The sequence below is a fragment of the Cyprinus carpio genome, chromosome A9 (assembly GCF_018340385.1).
Source record: "Cyprinus carpio isolate SPL01 chromosome A9, ASM1834038v1, whole genome shotgun sequence".
Lineage (NCBI taxonomy): Eukaryota > Metazoa > Chordata > Actinopteri > Cypriniformes > Cyprinidae > Cyprinus > Cyprinus carpio.
In genome coordinates this window covers 6,942,666-6,960,456 of record NC_056580.1, presented here as the reverse complement: position 1 = coordinate 6,960,456, position 17,791 = coordinate 6,942,666, and the positions used below count along the sequence as shown (strand labels likewise).

The 17,791-nt window shown below is 33.7% G+C and overlaps 1 protein-coding gene across 4 annotated transcripts; it reads left to right on the top strand.

The window, feature by feature from the left end:
* The first annotated feature begins 84 nt into the window (after positions 1-84).
* Positions 85-9,043, top strand: zgc:152951 (uncharacterized protein LOC569013 homolog). 4 transcript variants are annotated; one of them, XM_019071787.2, is made up of 9 exons: positions 85-322; positions 2,133-2,395; positions 2,491-2,605; positions 5,872-5,948; positions 6,149-6,346; positions 6,443-6,580; positions 7,675-7,764; positions 7,882-8,025; positions 8,240-9,043. In XM_019071787.2, the coding sequence occupies exons 2-9, from the start codon at positions 2,141-2,143 to the stop codon at positions 8,366-8,368; spliced, it is 1,146 nt and encodes a 381-aa protein (XP_018927332.1). In that variant the 5' UTR covers positions 85-322; positions 2,133-2,140; the 3' UTR covers positions 8,369-9,043. The 4 variants fall into 4 exon arrangements, with proteins under 4 accessions (XP_018927332.1, XP_018927333.1, XP_018927334.1 ...); XM_019071788.2 differs by having other exon boundaries at positions 86-322; positions 5,875-5,948; XM_019071789.2 differs by having other exon boundaries at positions 86-322; positions 2,133-2,380; positions 8,240-9,042.
* The last annotated feature ends 8,748 nt before the right edge of the window (positions 9,044-17,791 follow it).

The following is a 17,791-nucleotide window of genomic DNA, read 5'->3' as shown; positions in this document are numbered from 1 at the left end:
TATTATTATTAAATGATAGACTCGTTCAGTAGAGCCTTGTGGCTTGCCCACCGCCAATAAACGCTACAAGAAGAAGAAGAAGAGCCTTGTGTGTTCTGACTTCACAGTGCTGTTAGGATCCGGTTGTTTTCTTCTCTACTCAGTTATTTGAGAATCATGCAGCTGCAAGTGAATATCATGTTTGGTCATTATGAATAGCATTATAGGGCTCAGTTACTCTGCACAGCAATGTTGAGTTGTTTACGCACAGCTGGTCAGAATTAGCGCACTCAGCAGATCCGTTCCTCTGAGCGCTGAGAGACTCGAGCGAAAGCAAGAACAGGTAACGTTACCTTCACAGAAGCGCTTGTGCTTTAGCTTCAGCAGTATTGTAGCTCTGGGAGAGAACCGGATTCGCAACCTCTATTAAACTGCTGGCTCTTATTACTGGTCTGTAGATTCCTGTGCAAACGTTTACTTTAGTAAGCAGATATTAAATGCACAGCTATTGTTACTGTTGTGTTGTTATACATTCCTTGGGATTAAATTAAAATTAAAGTACGTGAAATTAAATTAGGAATATATTGTGTTCATTATGGAGGAAGCATAACTGTGTTTTATAGTATCAGGCACTGTATTTTAAACATTGATTAGTGTGGTCCATTTTGTAAAGAAAGATCTTTCTATAAATAGTATACAAAACCTCTGTGTAAAATGTATCTTTTTTTAATAAGTAATGTATAAATGAAGGTGCTTGGCCTTCAGAAAATATTTTTCAGCCTGAAGGGTTTCGGCTAAATATGAGCTGTTTTTACCCTTTAAATGATGTTTGTAATTTTTGCTTAATTATTAAATAAAATTAATTAAACAATTTTTTTTGTACATTAAACTAAAGATGATAAAAACTGAAGATAAAATGTAAATAATAATAAAAAAAAAGTTAAAAGGTGAAAGAAATAGAAACATGAAGGAAGTGTCATTGAAATAAAACGTGTTAAGTTGAAGTACAAAAATGACTCTAACTAAAACTGAAATACAAATAAAATAAAGCTAAGTAGAAAATGCCTAAAACTTAAAATAAAAATAAAAGATAATTTAAAATATTAATAAATATAGGCGACTGTGATTTAGCAGATTTCTAGCAAAAATATGCACACACAAAATATGGGACAGCCATTAAAGCCATAGCCATTAATTTTTTTTTATTTTTTTTTTTACCATAATTACAATTGATTGGAGGTGCAAGCTCATTTCAAGATTCTGGAACTTCATTGCTTATGAAATTAGCACCATTCTTAGCACCAATCTCTTTCTACTGACACTGGACATAAGAGGTTATAAATTGTTAGATAAATTGCTACTCGTGGCAAGGAAATGCATCATTATTAGATGGATAATAACACTCTGCCCTCTGTGACACAGTGGTGTAGAGAGAGTTTTGCCCCATGAGAGGCTCGCCGCTGTGCTTAGGGGCAATACACAGGATCTTCTGTGTTCTAATGTTTCTGTTTTTTTTAGTTGAATTGTTTAGGATTTTTGTGTTTTGTAATTTTTGTCTTTGTTCTAATTTATTTGTCTTTTCATGTTCTTTTCTTTAGGTTGTGACCATAAAACTCTGTCCAGGCACTAATGTTAATACTTATAAATGGTATTATGTTTTTATTTATTTATTATTTTCATGTCTTTAAATAATTATTTATTGTGATTTATTTGGGGTTGTTTATGCTTATGCATGTGTATTTATCATAGTTGGAGTTGTTTCTGTAGTTTATTTGAAGCAAAATTCATGTCACAATAGTATTTTGCTGTTAAATGTTTGTATTTCTGAAAAGCACATTGTACACTGACCATGTAGATGTTGAATAAACATGTCGAATATCAGTTCAATATATTAATCCTAAATTATGGCATAAGTTAGCTAAGTGTAACGGTTTATTTGTTACACAAAATAAAGAACGTTAAGACATCCAGACCATTTTATGTTATATAATTGATCTTAAATGCAGGATTTTTGCCTGGAATGGTTTAAAAAAGTCATTTTTTGTATTTGTGGAGTGTCCCCTTTGTTTATTAACTGATTCATTAATTTTACGACTATTCAGGGAATTTATGTGACAACTTTCATATGTTTGGATCGTTGCATTTACTTTCAGGTGCAGTGATGGTGGAGGACGGGACCGTCATGAGGGGACGGGTAACAGTGTACTCCGTGCCAGGCTGTCCACACTGCATACAGGCCAAAGCTACTCTGAGTACGCTAGGTGTGCCTGTGTGTGATGTGGATGTGAACAAGCACAGAGAGTTAAGAGCACGACTGAAGAAGCTCACAGGACACAGTGCCGTGCCACAGATATTCTTCAATAACCTGTTTGTGGGAAACAACGAGGACCTCCAGAACCTGGTGAGACCAGAAACGGTAACTGTTGCATGACTCACAGCTGGCTTGATATTTACTTCTGGGAAATTAGCAAATTGGCAATAAAATAGAGTTGTTGTTTTTGTTGTTGTTAGGATCCTGAGCGGCTGGAGCGTCTCGTCCTGTCAGTAAGAGAGGACCCCGTGCCGCCGGACGCTCTGCCTGTACCTGGAGAAAACAGCCTTGACTCTGCTGGCGAGGTTAATGGAGGTTAGTATGTCATGAACTGTCTGCTTGTTGTTGTGTTCAGAAAAACATGCTCGGATGCTTTCCTACAGTACTTCCTTATACTTGTTACTGGCACAGAGTGTTGAAGGAATGACTGCTATTTGTCTTGCCCCATTTTTTAACAAAGGGACTTGGCAAGGTTTTTTCTTATTTATTTTTTTGTGCCTGCATGAGCCAACCTTTCCTTATCACCAGCTGTTTCTCCACAGATATCTGCTGTTGCCAGGTTATAGTGATAAAAGATAACTGAATCAGTCCATCCCTAAAGGTCTCTCCCTTGCTTTTATACAATTAGAAATTGTATGCTATATTTGATCAATGTTATAACAGAGCCCTGTTTCAGTTCAGAGAAGGTGACAAACTCTTTTTATCTGTTTGCTTTGACTACTAAAATATCTTAACACAGTGCAACCCAGCTGCTTTATTTTAAAGCTTTTTATCAACATCATTTTTGAGTTGCATTCTTGTTTCTACCAGTTTGTGGTCTGTACGTTTTGATCAAAACTGTGGCCAAAAATACAATAAAAACAGCAACAATGTGAAATATTATTTCACTTACAAATAACTGCTTTCTATTTGAATGTTTTAAAATGTAAGTTGTCTTTAAATTGAATGCATCCTTTCTCAATAATGTATTAATTGAAGTAGTTTAACAAGATGAGAAACATAAATTCTGTCAACTAGGCAAAACTTTTGGTATGTATTCTGCATTTGTAGTCTAATGCAGGTGAATTTCATTAGTCAGGCTGTACGTCTTTAAGAGAGGTTAAGTGTGGGAGGGTTGTGGACATCCAGTAGAGGAGTGAGGTGATTGTCAGGATGTACAGGAACAGCGTGTGTTCTGAATGAATGTGCAGAGAGAAGGGTGTGGGCAGCTTCAGTCACCTCTCTCAAGCCAAATGAAACTGAAGGAATTTATTTGGGTGTAACATTAATTGACTCTATTGTTATCAAGCCACAAACAGGTTAGTTATGACTAGGACAGCAATCAAAAACTGTGTGGGACTTGTCATGACTTTGCTGTAGAACCTGTAGAGCTCCCTCACTGCCCTGTCAGTCACTGACTGAACAGACAGCATTGTATGAATGAAGACACTTCCTAAGAAAGCCGAAACTGGCAGAAAACCTCAGGATGGCTTCCAAGGTACAAGAATGGCATCTCTAAGTGAGCTTTTGCAGTAACCAAGCTGTTACAGTATCTCTGTGTTGTTATTGTTAACTAAAACTAGTACTGTAAAAAAAAAAAAAAAAAAAATTTTGTAATTAAAATAAAGCTAAAAATAAAATAAAATAAAAATGTTTTAACTGACAGTATTAAAATTGACTGAATCAAATAAAAAAAATATATTAACACATATTAAGAAAACATAAAAAAAAAATAAAAAACGAATACAAACAATGCGGAAATCGACATAGGCAAAAATACAAAAACTTTTGAAAACTGAAATAAATAAAAGTGAATTAAAAAGTTATAAATAAATAGTATTTAATAATACTAAAACATAGCATATGTCCTTAGAATATAGGAAAATAAATAATATAGGAAAATAAAAGGTACAACCTCTGATTCGGACGTCTTGCTTACCTTCATAGCATTTTTCAACATACTAAAACTATATAGCAATAAAACCAATGCTAATAAAATATCAAAGCACATAACTCTCTACTTTCTTATAAGCAAATCTAATGATAAAAGCTATTTTAAATATTTATAAATAAAAAATAGTATATAAAGAAATGTAAATAACACTTATCTTTTGTACCATCTTCATATAGCATTTTTTCAGCTTTTAGACACATCCCTAGTCTATTCTATAATAGTAATGATGAGTTCCTGGCCTAGTACTGTAAAAAAAAAAAAAAAATCTTTGTAAATCTTCAGTGGAAGGATGGCGTATTGAACCGTGTTTGTCATTGGTGTTGGCTCTCATTGCTTGTTTTGGCTCCAATTATACTTGCACTTTGTAGATAGGAAGGAAGCAGGTGAAATTACCCAGAGTTTAATGGTGAGGATGCATTTCTATAAGTGTCTCAAAAGCATGAAGCATGGGGTTTAACTCAATGATTCTTTAATCGCTAAAGAGTTTGGTTCATTGTTAAATGTTAGTTACATGCTTACTATATAAGTGTCTGTTTTGAGTATAAAACCACAGTCAATTAATATTTTTTTAATATATTATTTATAAAGTATAATAAATATTATTTATCCAGTATTACTTTATATTTTCAGGCTTAGGTGTCCTGTCTATTTTTAGTTTTTGTAATTAGGGCTTCACAGTTAGTTAAATTAATAATCAAGATTGCGGTTACAGGTGCGGCAATGAATTAATCATGACAAGTGTCAAGTGCAGCATTCCATATAAGTCTACACACGTTGCATCAAAATGTGATACCTAATGTGGTGGTAGCATATTTTTTGCAGATGCTGGACATTTTAACATGACTGTTGCACAAATGCAATGGGATTTAATGCTCAAAAAATTCAGTTCTATGAGTTTTTTTTATGTTTTGAAAGAAAAGTACATAGAAACATTGTGGAAAAAAACAGTAATATATCACAAAATATTCTGATATATTATTACAATTTTGAAATTACTGATTTCTATTTGAATATATTTCAAAATGTAATTTATATCAGTGATGCAAAGCTGAATTTCCAGCATCATTACTCCAGTCTTCAGAGTCACGTGATCCTTCAGAAATCATTCTGATATGCTGATTTGCTGCTCAAGAAACATTTGTTATTATCAAAATGTCAAAAACAGTTGTTCTGCCTAATTTTATTTATGTTTTCTTCTTTTATATCTTTTATATATTTATAAATGTCTTTACTTTCTTGGAAAAAAAATATTTATTTAACATCTTAATGAGCCTAAATGTTTCGAACAATCGTGATTTGTCATAATTGTGTATTTAAAATTTTTTTAAGATTGAAATGATAGAATTTAAAGAATATGACCGAATGACATCAACAATGACATCTTCTACTGAATTGCAATTAATCTCCTCTCTTAAATCTATGTGCATACTTTTATTGATTGGTCTCGTCTTCCTTGTCCATATTTTAATCATTTAATAACATCAAAGCAAAATAACATAAACCTACCTATAACTTTATCACTAACTGTTTTCGCTGTGTTACAAGTGCTGGTATTTCCTTCAGGAAACACATATCTAGTTATCAGTTACGTAATGATTTCAATGTTTCAGTCGTTCTTATTCTCATTGTTTGTGACACTTGCCCGAAGCAGCCTGTGAGCTCTCGGAGGCACTGAGGAATCTGATCCTGAAACTCTACTCGGATCATCTCTCTGAAGATGGCAAGGTATTGCACTGTTTCACCACTCATCTCATCACACACTGCATATCAGACAGATTCAAGACCATGTTCAATGGATTCGACACAGGCACAAATGATTCATGCTCAGACATTTGATGTTTAAGGAGCATGACGCCACATTATAATGTTTTAAATCAGAAAGGTGTATGTGTCGTAGTGACCGTCTGTTCTGCACTCTTGACCAGACAGTTGATTACAAGGCCATGTCCCAGAGCCTGTGCTTCCAGCGGTACTGTGATCTAGCTGTCCAGCTTCAGCGCGTGGATCTGCTGTCTCTGAGTCGTGAGGAGAAACTGGCTTTCTTTATCAACATCTACAACGCCCTCGTCATCCACGGGAACCTGCGGCTGGGCTTTCCCAAAAACATATGGCAAAGGTATCGGGTAAGAGAAGCGGAGAGCGTTCTTCTGGCTTGATTTTGCTGTTTTGATCAACACTGAATGTTTTCAGTGCTTGTACATTGGTCTCGTGTTTTCCAGTTCTTCAACTATGTGAGCTACTTCATTGGCGGTGAGGTGTTCACACTGCAGGATATTGAAAATGGAGTGCTTAGAGGAAATCGCAAAGGTGTGGCACAACTCCTGAAGCCCTTTTCCAGGAACGACCCTCGACTGCAGGTATTCCAGCAAGAGGAGGTGAACTTTGTTCTCACTCCGGGGATATATTATATAATTAGTTTTTTAATGGGTATCTATGGTTCGATGAAGAATCTTCAGCATCCGTGGGATCTTTCCTGTTTCATTTCAAGTATCTTTTTAGTAGAAAAAGATTTTTTAGATTATTAACATTTCTTTGCACTAAGAAAAATGGTTCTTTTCAGAACTGAAAGGTTCTTTAGGGAACCAAAAATGTTTTTTCTTTGGAATCATGGTGAAAACCCCCATTTTGGAACCTTTTTAAAACTGTATGTCAAGTGTGAATTCTGATTTCTATTGCCTGTGATTTATGGCAGAAAGGTACCGCATTTTTAGCAACAGCAACATTTTCAGTGGTTTAGGCAGTTTCCAGGTGAATTTGGAAATATTTCAGGTTTATTTTATTAAGCCTATAAATAAGAAAATACGACTTTAAAATAAAATAAATTAGGGATGTCAAAAGACTGAAAATTTATATTTAAAATAATATTAAAAAAAAAAACTCACTTTATTATTTTTTATTTTTTTGTAATTAATGGCTTAACCCATTTAGTGAAAAAAAATTATATGTGTAAGTCTAAACTTGTCAATTTCTGTTAATTATACCAGTTTTGAGTCAGTAAGATTTTTTTTCCTTTTTTTTTGTAAGAAAGTAATATTTTTAATCAGCAAGGAAACATTAAATGGATCAGAAGTGACCATAAAAATTTAAAATGTTACAAAGATTTCTATTTCAAATAAATGCTGTTCTTTTGAACCATCCGTTTATCAAAAAAAAACAAATAAAAAAAAATTGATAATAATAAACTTTTCTTGAGCAGCGAATCATTGGATTGAATTACATTTTAAAATATATTCAAATAGAAAGCAGTTGTTTTAAATAGTAAAAGTATTTCACAATATTACAGTTTTTATTGTATTTTTGATCAACTAAATGTAGTACTTGGTGAGCATAAGAGACTTATTTCACTTATTTCAAAATCAGTAAATAATCTCACCAACCCCAAACTTTTGATAGTGTACTAAAGACATCTGTGAATGTTATTATCATAGTAATGCGTGTCTTTATCCATTAGGTGGCACTTCCTGATGTTGAGCCTCTCATTCATTTTGCACTGAACTGTGGTGCAAAGGGCTGCCCTCCAATTAAGACATATACACCAGAGGTTAACATCCAGAATACCCTCAATTACAATACAGTCTATAAGTGTCTATACATTCATTCTGACAGAGTAAAGCATGTAGTGTTTTACAGTCAAATTTCCCTGCGTGTGTCACATCAGGACATCGACAGTCAGTTGCGTGCTGCAGCAGAAGCGTTCCTGGAGAATGACGACAGCTGCGTGATTGACAGCGTGGGACGAGAAGTGAAACTCAGCCAGATCTTCAAGTGGTACAAGGCAGATTTTGGAGGCACCGATGAGAAGGTATTACTAAAAATATATCATCACTCTCGATTCATGCACATGTGGTTTCATTAAAGCAATAGTTCACCCATGCATAAATAATTCATTCATATATATGTTTTTCACTAAAGGAGATACTTAGCAGAATTTACAAGCTGCTCTTTTCCATACAATGCAAGTGGTTGGTTCTGTCTTTAAACAAACACTTGCTAAGTTCTTAATGTTTTTTTATCAGCTGCTGAACTGGGTGTTTGACCATATGGGAGCGTCACAGAAGAAGAGGACTCTGCAGGCTCTGCTTTCACAAGGAAAGGTCAAAGTGAGCTATCTGCCCTATGACTGGTCAATAAACAGCACAGACTGAACTAAACCCCATTCTCATGCACATGATCACTCTATCACTCACGTATTGTGGGTACTTTGTTTCTGCTGAACACACGCAGCCGAGACGAGCGATTCAAATCAAAACTGTACCCTAAAACTATGCATTTCGATCCCTTTACCTTGTTCTTCCACCTCCCAAAGGGCAATGTGATACTGTAGCCTAATATTTCTAATGAAATTTTATACCTATAATTTTCCAAATTGTATTGCAGTGTTTTGCACTGACTATTATGCAGTTACATGTTTTAAATATTCTCGTGCAAGGATGTCTTTAATTTATCCGCATTATTATATTTATTGTACTGTATATATGTTGATTTCTTTTTAAAATTTTAATATATTTCAGCAACACTATGATACCCATGGAGCGTAACGAAACATACTTTGCACAGATTGAACTATCGTGCAAATTACTTGTAATTTACACTTTTTCGAAAGACCTCAAGGAAAAATTATATTTAATGTATACACATACATACTTATTACTGTGTATTGTTAAGTTGGTGCATATATATATATATATATATATGCACCAATTTAACAATACACAGTAATAAACTGCAATATTTACCTATGTATATTTTTACAAAAACACTAAAATATATGACTAATTTGCAGATACTTCCAGGAATGTTTTTATTTGAGGGCACAATCTAAGTTCACAGAAATATATATATATATATATATATATATTACCTATGTATATATATATATATATATATATATATTCACAATATTGTTTTAAAGAATACTTCACCGAGAAATGGAAATGTTTGTCTTAATTTACTCACCCATAATATAACACAATATTATTTTCTCTTCTTGTATTAGACAAAAAAGTGGATGGCAATTTAATTGATACTCCGCCACAAAGGGAAAAAATGCATCGTAAAAGTATACAATATGACTTTTAAGCCTTTGCAGATACTTCCAGGAATGTTTTTATTTGAGGGCACAATCTAAGTTCACAGAAATATATATATATATATATTATTTTGCTGTTCTTTGGATGGTTTTATGTTTTTTTTTTTTGAATGTTTTATATCTAGACGTGCTTCTGCTAAAAAGATCTGTAGGGAAATGCGTAGGATATGGAAAATTTTGCATCTTTCATGCTGTTTGTTGTATTGTTGACTCTCACTCTGTCTGAATGATGGATGTCTTCAGCAGAGAAGCGAGCAGCACACATATCAGTTCATCAGAATTACACCAGCCAGTAGCATCCAATACTTCTTGTAATACATGATGTTATTCGATCAATTATTTAAAGGGCGTCAGGGCTGATAGAATCTCATAATGGGTTTCTCATAAACACGGCCTGTTTCTTATGATGCAGCTCAGTACCTGATTTGATCAAGGGTTAAAAAGAATTCCCATAATATTTTTTATAGAAAATGAGATCAAGACTGAAACTTTCTGAAAAGCAATTCCTCATCTTGCTTCAGGCAGAGAAATTCTTCCAGAACTCAGAAGCCTTTTTTTTTCAAGTCTGTGAGCAACATGGATCTGGAAAATCCTGTTTTAATAGATGTTGATTTTCCTATAGGCATGTAATTTAATAGTAATGCATGTGATACTATAGAATAGTATTGCAAGGGCTGACGCTGTGGGATCAGATGCACGATTAAAATGAGGTTCAGTGCCTCCTGTTTCAGACAGTGCCTTTTCACCTCTGCATGAGACTCACAGAGTCATATTCCTCCACTTGACCGCACATCCCATTGCTTCAGGAAATCAGTTCATTTGAAACTTTCATCTGCAAGCGGGGAGATTTCTGAATCATAGCTCACCCATGAGAAGGTCCCAGAGTTACCTCATCCTTTTCTCGTTCAATGTAAGGAAGGATATCAATGCAATCACCTTGAACTAAATGTCAAGACTGGACTGATTCTTATGCATGGAGATTACTTATATGATCTAGAGCAATACTGTACTGTCTTTTATAAATAAACTACAATGATAAAATATGAAGAAATAAAATATATGCACTGGACATTTCATGTGCACTTATTTTTGTTGAAATGAAAAGCAGGTGCCAGATTTGTTCTATGTAAATAATCTAAATAATAATATGCAGCTTAGCATAATGCATGGTTACAGCAGAAAATAAGTGAATCACGTTTAAAGGAAAGAGAAAATGCTTTCCACATCTTTGTTTGTTTGTTTGTTTGTTTGTTTAAGTTGAAGGCTGTAGGTTCAGCGAAGCTGTATTTTGCAGCAAATTGCTCTGTGACTTGTTAGAAGCAACCAAATTATAACATGGACAGGTTGTGTGACATGAAGTGTGCCAGACACAGATATGAGAGCATAAAGCCTTTGAAATTTAAGTCATTTAGAAACCAAATAGCATGCAAAGCAAATTTTTGCATATTGTTTTGCCTATGCAGTTCGTGGTGATATTAATAAATTTTGTTTGGTTTCTTTTTACAGTGAATAATTCTGGGTTGCCGTTTGATGTCCAATGTAGTCAAAAACAGTTGACAATCACTGACCTGTTGCAGTGTGTGTGATATTCAGGGGGAGGCACTGTTGCTTTATGTTCAATTTCACTGAAACAATGCATTTTTATATTTATATACAGATCTAATAATGATCAATGAAAACAAAAACTTATACAAAATATATACACTTTTTTTAGTGTATATATTATGCAACCTTTTTTAAGCTTTTGTATTTGCATTTATTGTAACATTTTTTGAGATTTTTTATTTGCTGATTTTTTATTGACTTTTGTTTTTTGGTTTTTCTTTCTTTCTTTCTTTCTTTCTTTATTTTTTTATTTCGAACAACAACCAATAAAATAAAAAAAAATAAAAATAAAGTAAAATATGAACATACAACAATTGTGTTATCACATAAATGCAATATCAAAAATAAAATTACATGTGTTCGAAAAGGAGCAGGCTGAAGCAAAAAGTTTGTTATTTTCCCACCCCTTATATAACCATACAAAATTCCATCATCTATGAATTATCCCACCACATACAACATATCCTCATTGCACAACAACCATTAAACAAATACATTAAATAAATAAAAAATTAAAAAAATTATCTTGATAATCAATCTTTTTTCATTATTTCCACCTCATAACCTTTTTAGAACTCAATTTTAATGACTTTTTAAATGTTTAAAGTTTACAGTATTTAAAAACTTATTCCACAACCTCACCCCACATATAATATATACTTTTCAGAGTAGTTCTTTTTGAGCTGTTTTTTAAAGTTTTATTTCATCTCTCAAATTATACCCACCCTGCCTCTCCATAAACATTTTTTGATTATTTCCCGGAAGTAAATTATTTCCTTGCTTTAAACATGACTTATACCGTCTTAAATTTAACCAAATCAATAAACTTTAGTATATATGAATTCAATAGTGAATTTTTGTGTTTCAAGATATCCTACAACAGTGTACAGTGCATACGACTGTAAATTCCCCAATTTCCACACAATACCTTTAGTATTTTTGGTTTGTCTCTGCCTTTTGCTTATAGGTGGTTTGCCAGCTAACTAAACACCCACGAGGTTTAATATAAATTGCTTTCGGGACAACTCCACGATCATGTTCTCCGGAATGATTTGATATGATCTAATTAAGATGAGATAAAGCAAAAACATCTGTCTGTATGTACAAATGAGTCACATGCTGTGTCATTTTAGTATCACTGAGATACTGTTACAGTATTTAACATTATAGTAATTTTGTTGTGCTTTTTTTTTTTTTACTACATCATGTTACCAACTAATTTACAATCAGAAATGTTGCCTTGGCAACTAGCTGAAATTAAATAATAAATCAATAAAATATTTTAGCTAACAACTTTTGTTTAATGGTAGTTTTAGTTTTAGTTAACTATGATGAGCCTGGTCACATTTGATTAGTGACTTAGAAATGGTGCAGAGCCTTAAATTATTATTTTATTTTATTTCTCTTTGTTTTATGATTTTTTTCTAAATCCTATGTCGTCTCAGACTTTTGAACACCACTATACATTAATTTCTGGTTAGTCATCACGCATACTCAGTTATAGAAAATGAAAATGGCACTGTTACACCATCTTGCAGTCTTAGGTTTAAACATTATAAGACTTGCAGGCTGTTGTGAAGCTTTTTGCAACACTGTTGCCTTGAGCATCATTTGAGCCCATGATTGTGAGATTAGCCAATTCTTCCGCCCACCAACCACAGCACGGTTGATTCTCACGATACGCGTCCAATGGCACAACATATTAACCGCAGCTGATGAGCTCGCTGTGCCACATTGCATGCATTGCAGACATGATCAATAAAACCAGAAAATGTAAATGCCTGTTGTCAAATAAACATTAGTCTCAGCAACATTAAACAAACATTATTGTAGATAAAAGTACCACACAGGATGAAGATGTTACAAGTAATTTGTGATAAACCAGTTTTTTTGGAAAGTAGAGTGTTTTTTTACAGTGATGTTCAAGTAAATAACTATATAAAGCAGGCGCAGTTTTTTTTTTTTTGGTCTTGGCTACCTCTTGTCTTTTCATAAAAAAAAAAAAAAAAAAAAAAAAAACTCATAAAGTAATTTCAAAATGTCATACATCCAAATGCCAAGAGTCTAACACTGGAAAGTCATTGGGTTCAATGTGGATGGACCTGAGGCACAGGTACAGACGTGCACAACAATTTTAGAAAAACCTAGGAAAACATTTTCTTTTATCTGCATTCAGAAATTCCCCTTCTGAACTGTAATAGACTTTAAGAAATGCATTATGTGTCATAAAGAGAGAGAGGAGGGTAGAAGCACACTGGTTTGATGAAAACATTTTTGCAAAGTAAGTCCATTTTGACTGGGCGGTTGTTGTTTAGGTCGCTAATGTCAGCTGATTTTTAACAGTTTGAACAAAAGTTCTGAAATATAAAGGTTTTAAATGAATGCTGAGGCGAGACAGAGAATCAGCAGCTTGTTGTTTTATGTCTTTTGTTAACAAACCACCAAGGTTTCCACCAAGGTTTTCTGTGAACCACTGAAGAAATTCTCAGTAACGCATGTTGAAAGTGTGCTGTGCCAACACAATCGCATGGCCATTCATGACTATGTAATGTTTTGGCAAATTGGTGGCTAATTTGTATGAACTGGTACAATGTCATTTGTATGTTTTTGTACAATATACATAAAGGAATAGTTCACCAAAAATAAAAAAGAAAAAGAAAGAAAAATTGCTGAAAAATGTCTTGTCCTCAGGCCACATAAGAAGTTAAGATGAGTTTGTTTCTTCATCAGAAAATATTTGGAGAAATGCAGCATTATGTCACTTGCTCACCGGTGGATCTTCTTCAGTGAATGGGTGCCGTCAGAATGAGAGTCCAAACAGCTGATAAAAACATCACAATAATCCACACATAATTCACACGACTCCACTCCATCAATGTCTTGTGAAGCTAAATCATTTTCAGACTTCATGTCCGAAGAGACAACATTTTCATTTTGGATGGATTAAGGACTTTTTTAAGGACTTGTATTTTAGCTAGGAGCAGTGGTTTGAAGTTAAAAACATCTTAATGATGGATTTGTTTCAACACAGCTTTAAATTTCGCAGGACATTCACAGGACAATTGATAGACTGGAGTCGTGTGGAATATTGTGATGTTTTTATCAGCTGTTTGGACTCTCATTCTGACGGCACCCATTCACTGCAGAGGATCCACTGGTGACCAAGTGATGTAATGATAAATTTCTTGAAATCTGTTCTGATGAAGAAACAAACTCATCTACATATTGGATGACCTGTGGGTGAGTAATTTTTTTGGGTGAGTTATTCCTTTAAGCCTCAGTGATGTTTATGTTATGGGGTGGACCTTCAAGTTTAGTTTAAAGTGCCCCTATTATGGATTTTTGAAAATTACCTTTCATGCAGTGTGTAACAGCTCAAAGTGAATGAAAACATCCTGCAAAGTTTTAAATCTGAAAGTACACTGTGTATAAAGTTACTGTCACTCACAAGAAAGAGTCGACTCTGAATCATTGAAATGATTCGTTTTTAAAACGAATCCCAAGCCGTTTCATGTTGACTTCAACATGAAACAGCATATTTTCCTTCCCACTTAAATGAATATGCAAATAAATGTTTGTTTTGCCACTACGTGCCACTTTAGGAGCAGTAAAAATAGCTTTTTTCCTGGTAACGCTGCACACAAAGCAGCACTGTGCTCACAAACACTGCTTTATCAGTCATTACAGGCATGATGAAATGGAAATGAGACCAATCTTAAAAAAAAAAAAAAAACAAAAAAAAAAACACCTTTGTTTGTGTAAGATTAGTACCATACAAATTCAAATGAAATCTCCACCTCATAAAGTAGTGATATTTTCCTGTGATATCAGATTGGTTGTGCACAGTAAGATATTCTTTCTTCAGTCCTCTCAAGGTACACAATTACAAAACCTGTAGCTCTCTGTAGTGTTATTTCTAAGCCCTGGAATAAAAAATATTTTTTTTTGAAGAACTTTTTTTTTCTTAAAAAAAATAATAATACAGAGAAACACCTTGAAGTGCTGAAATATTGAACCCCAGTGTTACAGAAGCTCCACACACTCACATATAAAATATAAATGGCCCTAATGAGGACACAGCCACCTTACACTTGCCTCTCCTGTGAATAATTAAAATAACTACCGTGTTTCTGTGTAAAACCCACACAGATAAGAGCTCATTATTCAGGCAGGAAAATGTGAAAATGAAGAGCATTCCTAATAAAATGTTCAATAAAATAGTTATTTTTAGGACAAGGTAGCCTACAAAACAATATCCAAATGTCTGCAGTGGGCAGTATTAATATGAGGAGTTATCAGGAAGTGAACACAACACCAAAACAGCCTGACCACATTAAGAGCTTTGAATAACACTGGCCTATGAGGCAGGGCGGCAGAAAAAAAAGCCATTACTTCGACAGAACCATGCAGAACAAACATTAATAGTGACCTAGCTGCAATGTGGGAAAAGATAGAGCTTGTTAATCTCAAAATCAAAGTCGTATGTGCAAATCTGACACTTCCTACACCTCAGAAAGCACATAGTTCATTGTGAAGTATGGTGGTGGCAGCCTCTTGCTGAGGGGCTGCTTTTCATCAGCAGGAACTGGACATCTTGTTAAAACACGAGGGAAATGGATGGTGCAAAATACGGAGAAAGGCTGCAAGAGACACTGGTTCGAAACACATGAGCAAATCAACCCTGGAGTAGCTTGAAATAAACTGAGTTTGTCGTACAAAGGCCATGGCTATTCTAATGATGAACTGGAGCACTATTTGAAAGCAATGGTGCTCAGTGCTACTCCATATTTCATGTAGTTAGTACCATTCTGATGGAGCAGTTACACGTGCTTTGATTTTTTTTAATACACATTAATACACCAACAAAAATCAGCTGGAGTTTAACAAGCACAGACACAATTAGGACGTAATTAAGGGTGTCAAATGAGATGTGGAGACTTCTGGGAATACTTTTGAGTGATGATGACTCAAACAAAACACTGAATCAGTTTAATGAACCTGCCAATTGAAATGAACTGTCAAAACAAAACTCTCTAAAATGATAGTGACTTGCAGCTCTACGCAGTGAACTGGAGTCAGTTAGTGTGACGTACCAACAGCAATGATAGTCTGAATATGTATATTTCTGATTATGAACTGTATATGAGTAACTGTGTTATGTTTAATGGAATTATTACAGTATGAGATGAAGCGACTCTTAAAAAGAGAGATTTCATAAAGGTAAAGGAGACGACAGGATGTTATGCACCAGTTTTAATTGAATACAAGAAAACATGAGCATAAAATCTTTTCTTGCTACAACATTTGCCGAACATCTTGCTTTCCTTTGTTTAAAGTTTTGAGATTGAGAAATTGGTGGTCATAATTTAGGATCTATTGTGTCACTTTATATAATATTATCAGTATTATCAACATATTGTACATAATGCAAAACATTTATTAACATGAACAACAGATAGCTACATTATGAGATCAGGACGAATATTTTGTACATCATGGGCGCTTGTCAAATCATCAGTTTCTAAAATATTATATATGAATTAATCCTCTGTTCATGTCTTTGGTCTCACCTTTACATCAGAGTAACATCCTTACCAAAGAAATAAACAAATGCACAACATATTTGCCTAACAAATTTACCGCAGAAGCCCAAATGCAAGAAGTGTCTAATGACAAACCTTTCCATTGTTTGTGTAATGTACCAGTGAAACATCTGGACACTCCCTCACATTTATAGCCATTAAAACAATAACATTATGGGAATGTTTTTTTTTTTTTTTTGATGAAGACCATCAGAAACATGAGATCAGTCCAGTGTGTCCAAGCATTTGACTGGTAGTGCAATTTTAATTATATGCAAGTGCAATGTTCCCATCTACATACTTACATGTCATATTTTTCCATTCACATGGCTGAATATTTATGTAATGGGCTGTAAACTGAATTTAGTAACACTTTACAATAATTTGTTAACATTAGTTACATTAGTTATCTGTATTATTTGAACTAACAATGAATGTTATTTTCAGCATTGAGTTGTATCTGTTAATATTATTTCATGAACTCATGAACCAACAATGAACAGCTGTATTTTAATTAAATAATGTTAACAAAGATTAATAAATACTTTTCCAAATGTCTTGCTCATTGTTAGCTAATGTTAATTAATACATTAACTAATGTCAGCTAAATGGGACATTTTTGTAAATTGTTACACTGACTTTCTTCCTCTTATGAAAAATAGTATTATTTTCATACAAACTTTAAGGTTTGTTTGAAAGCTATAATGTTAAAACCCTCAAAAATATTGTTCAGCTCTAACTAATCTAGTTGCATATACGTATTTCTATCTAAATATAAGACATTTGTGAAAATGTATGAAAAGTGGCAGTTACTTTGCTGCCTCACAGAACTATTGAAGTTATGCAGTTTGTTGCAGGTATTTAATATTACACTCGAAAATTGATTTGGTTTTAGGTTGTTCATTTTTAGTTAAATTTAATTGTTGAATGGAATCAATTAAAAAAAACATTTAATTTAAAAGACTAATATTTAATTATGCAGATTAATTGCTTGATTAATTAAACGAGTCATAGGATGCCCACAAAAGTCTGTAACATACTTTGTTTAAAATTTCTCAATGGTAGTGTAAAAACACCCTGCCAAAAACAGCTATTTTGAGAGCACACAGTTTTGAAGAATTTTCCTTTAAATGTTAATAAGCTCTGTGACCCCACCCTCTCTTCTAAGCTGCTCTCTGACAGACTGTTTACTTTAGGAGCATTCATTTTTGAAGTTTTTTATTTTAAAATTATTAGGAAAGGCGATCTGCAAAGATTCATTAAAAAAGCTTATACTCACTTCATCTGTTGGT

Coding starts and splice junctions, on each gene's coding strand:
- zgc:152951 (XM_019071787.2), top strand. CDS start 2,141: ATGGTGGAGGACGGGACCGTCATGAGGGGACGGGTAACAGTGTACTCC. Junction 5,949..6,148: donor ATCTCTCTGAAGATGGCAAG/GTATTGCACTGT, acceptor ACTCTTGACCAG/ACAGTTGATTACAAGGCCAT. Junction 6,581..7,674: donor GGAACGACCCTCGACTGCAG/GTATTCCAGCAA, acceptor TTTATCCATTAG/GTGGCACTTCCTGATGTTGA.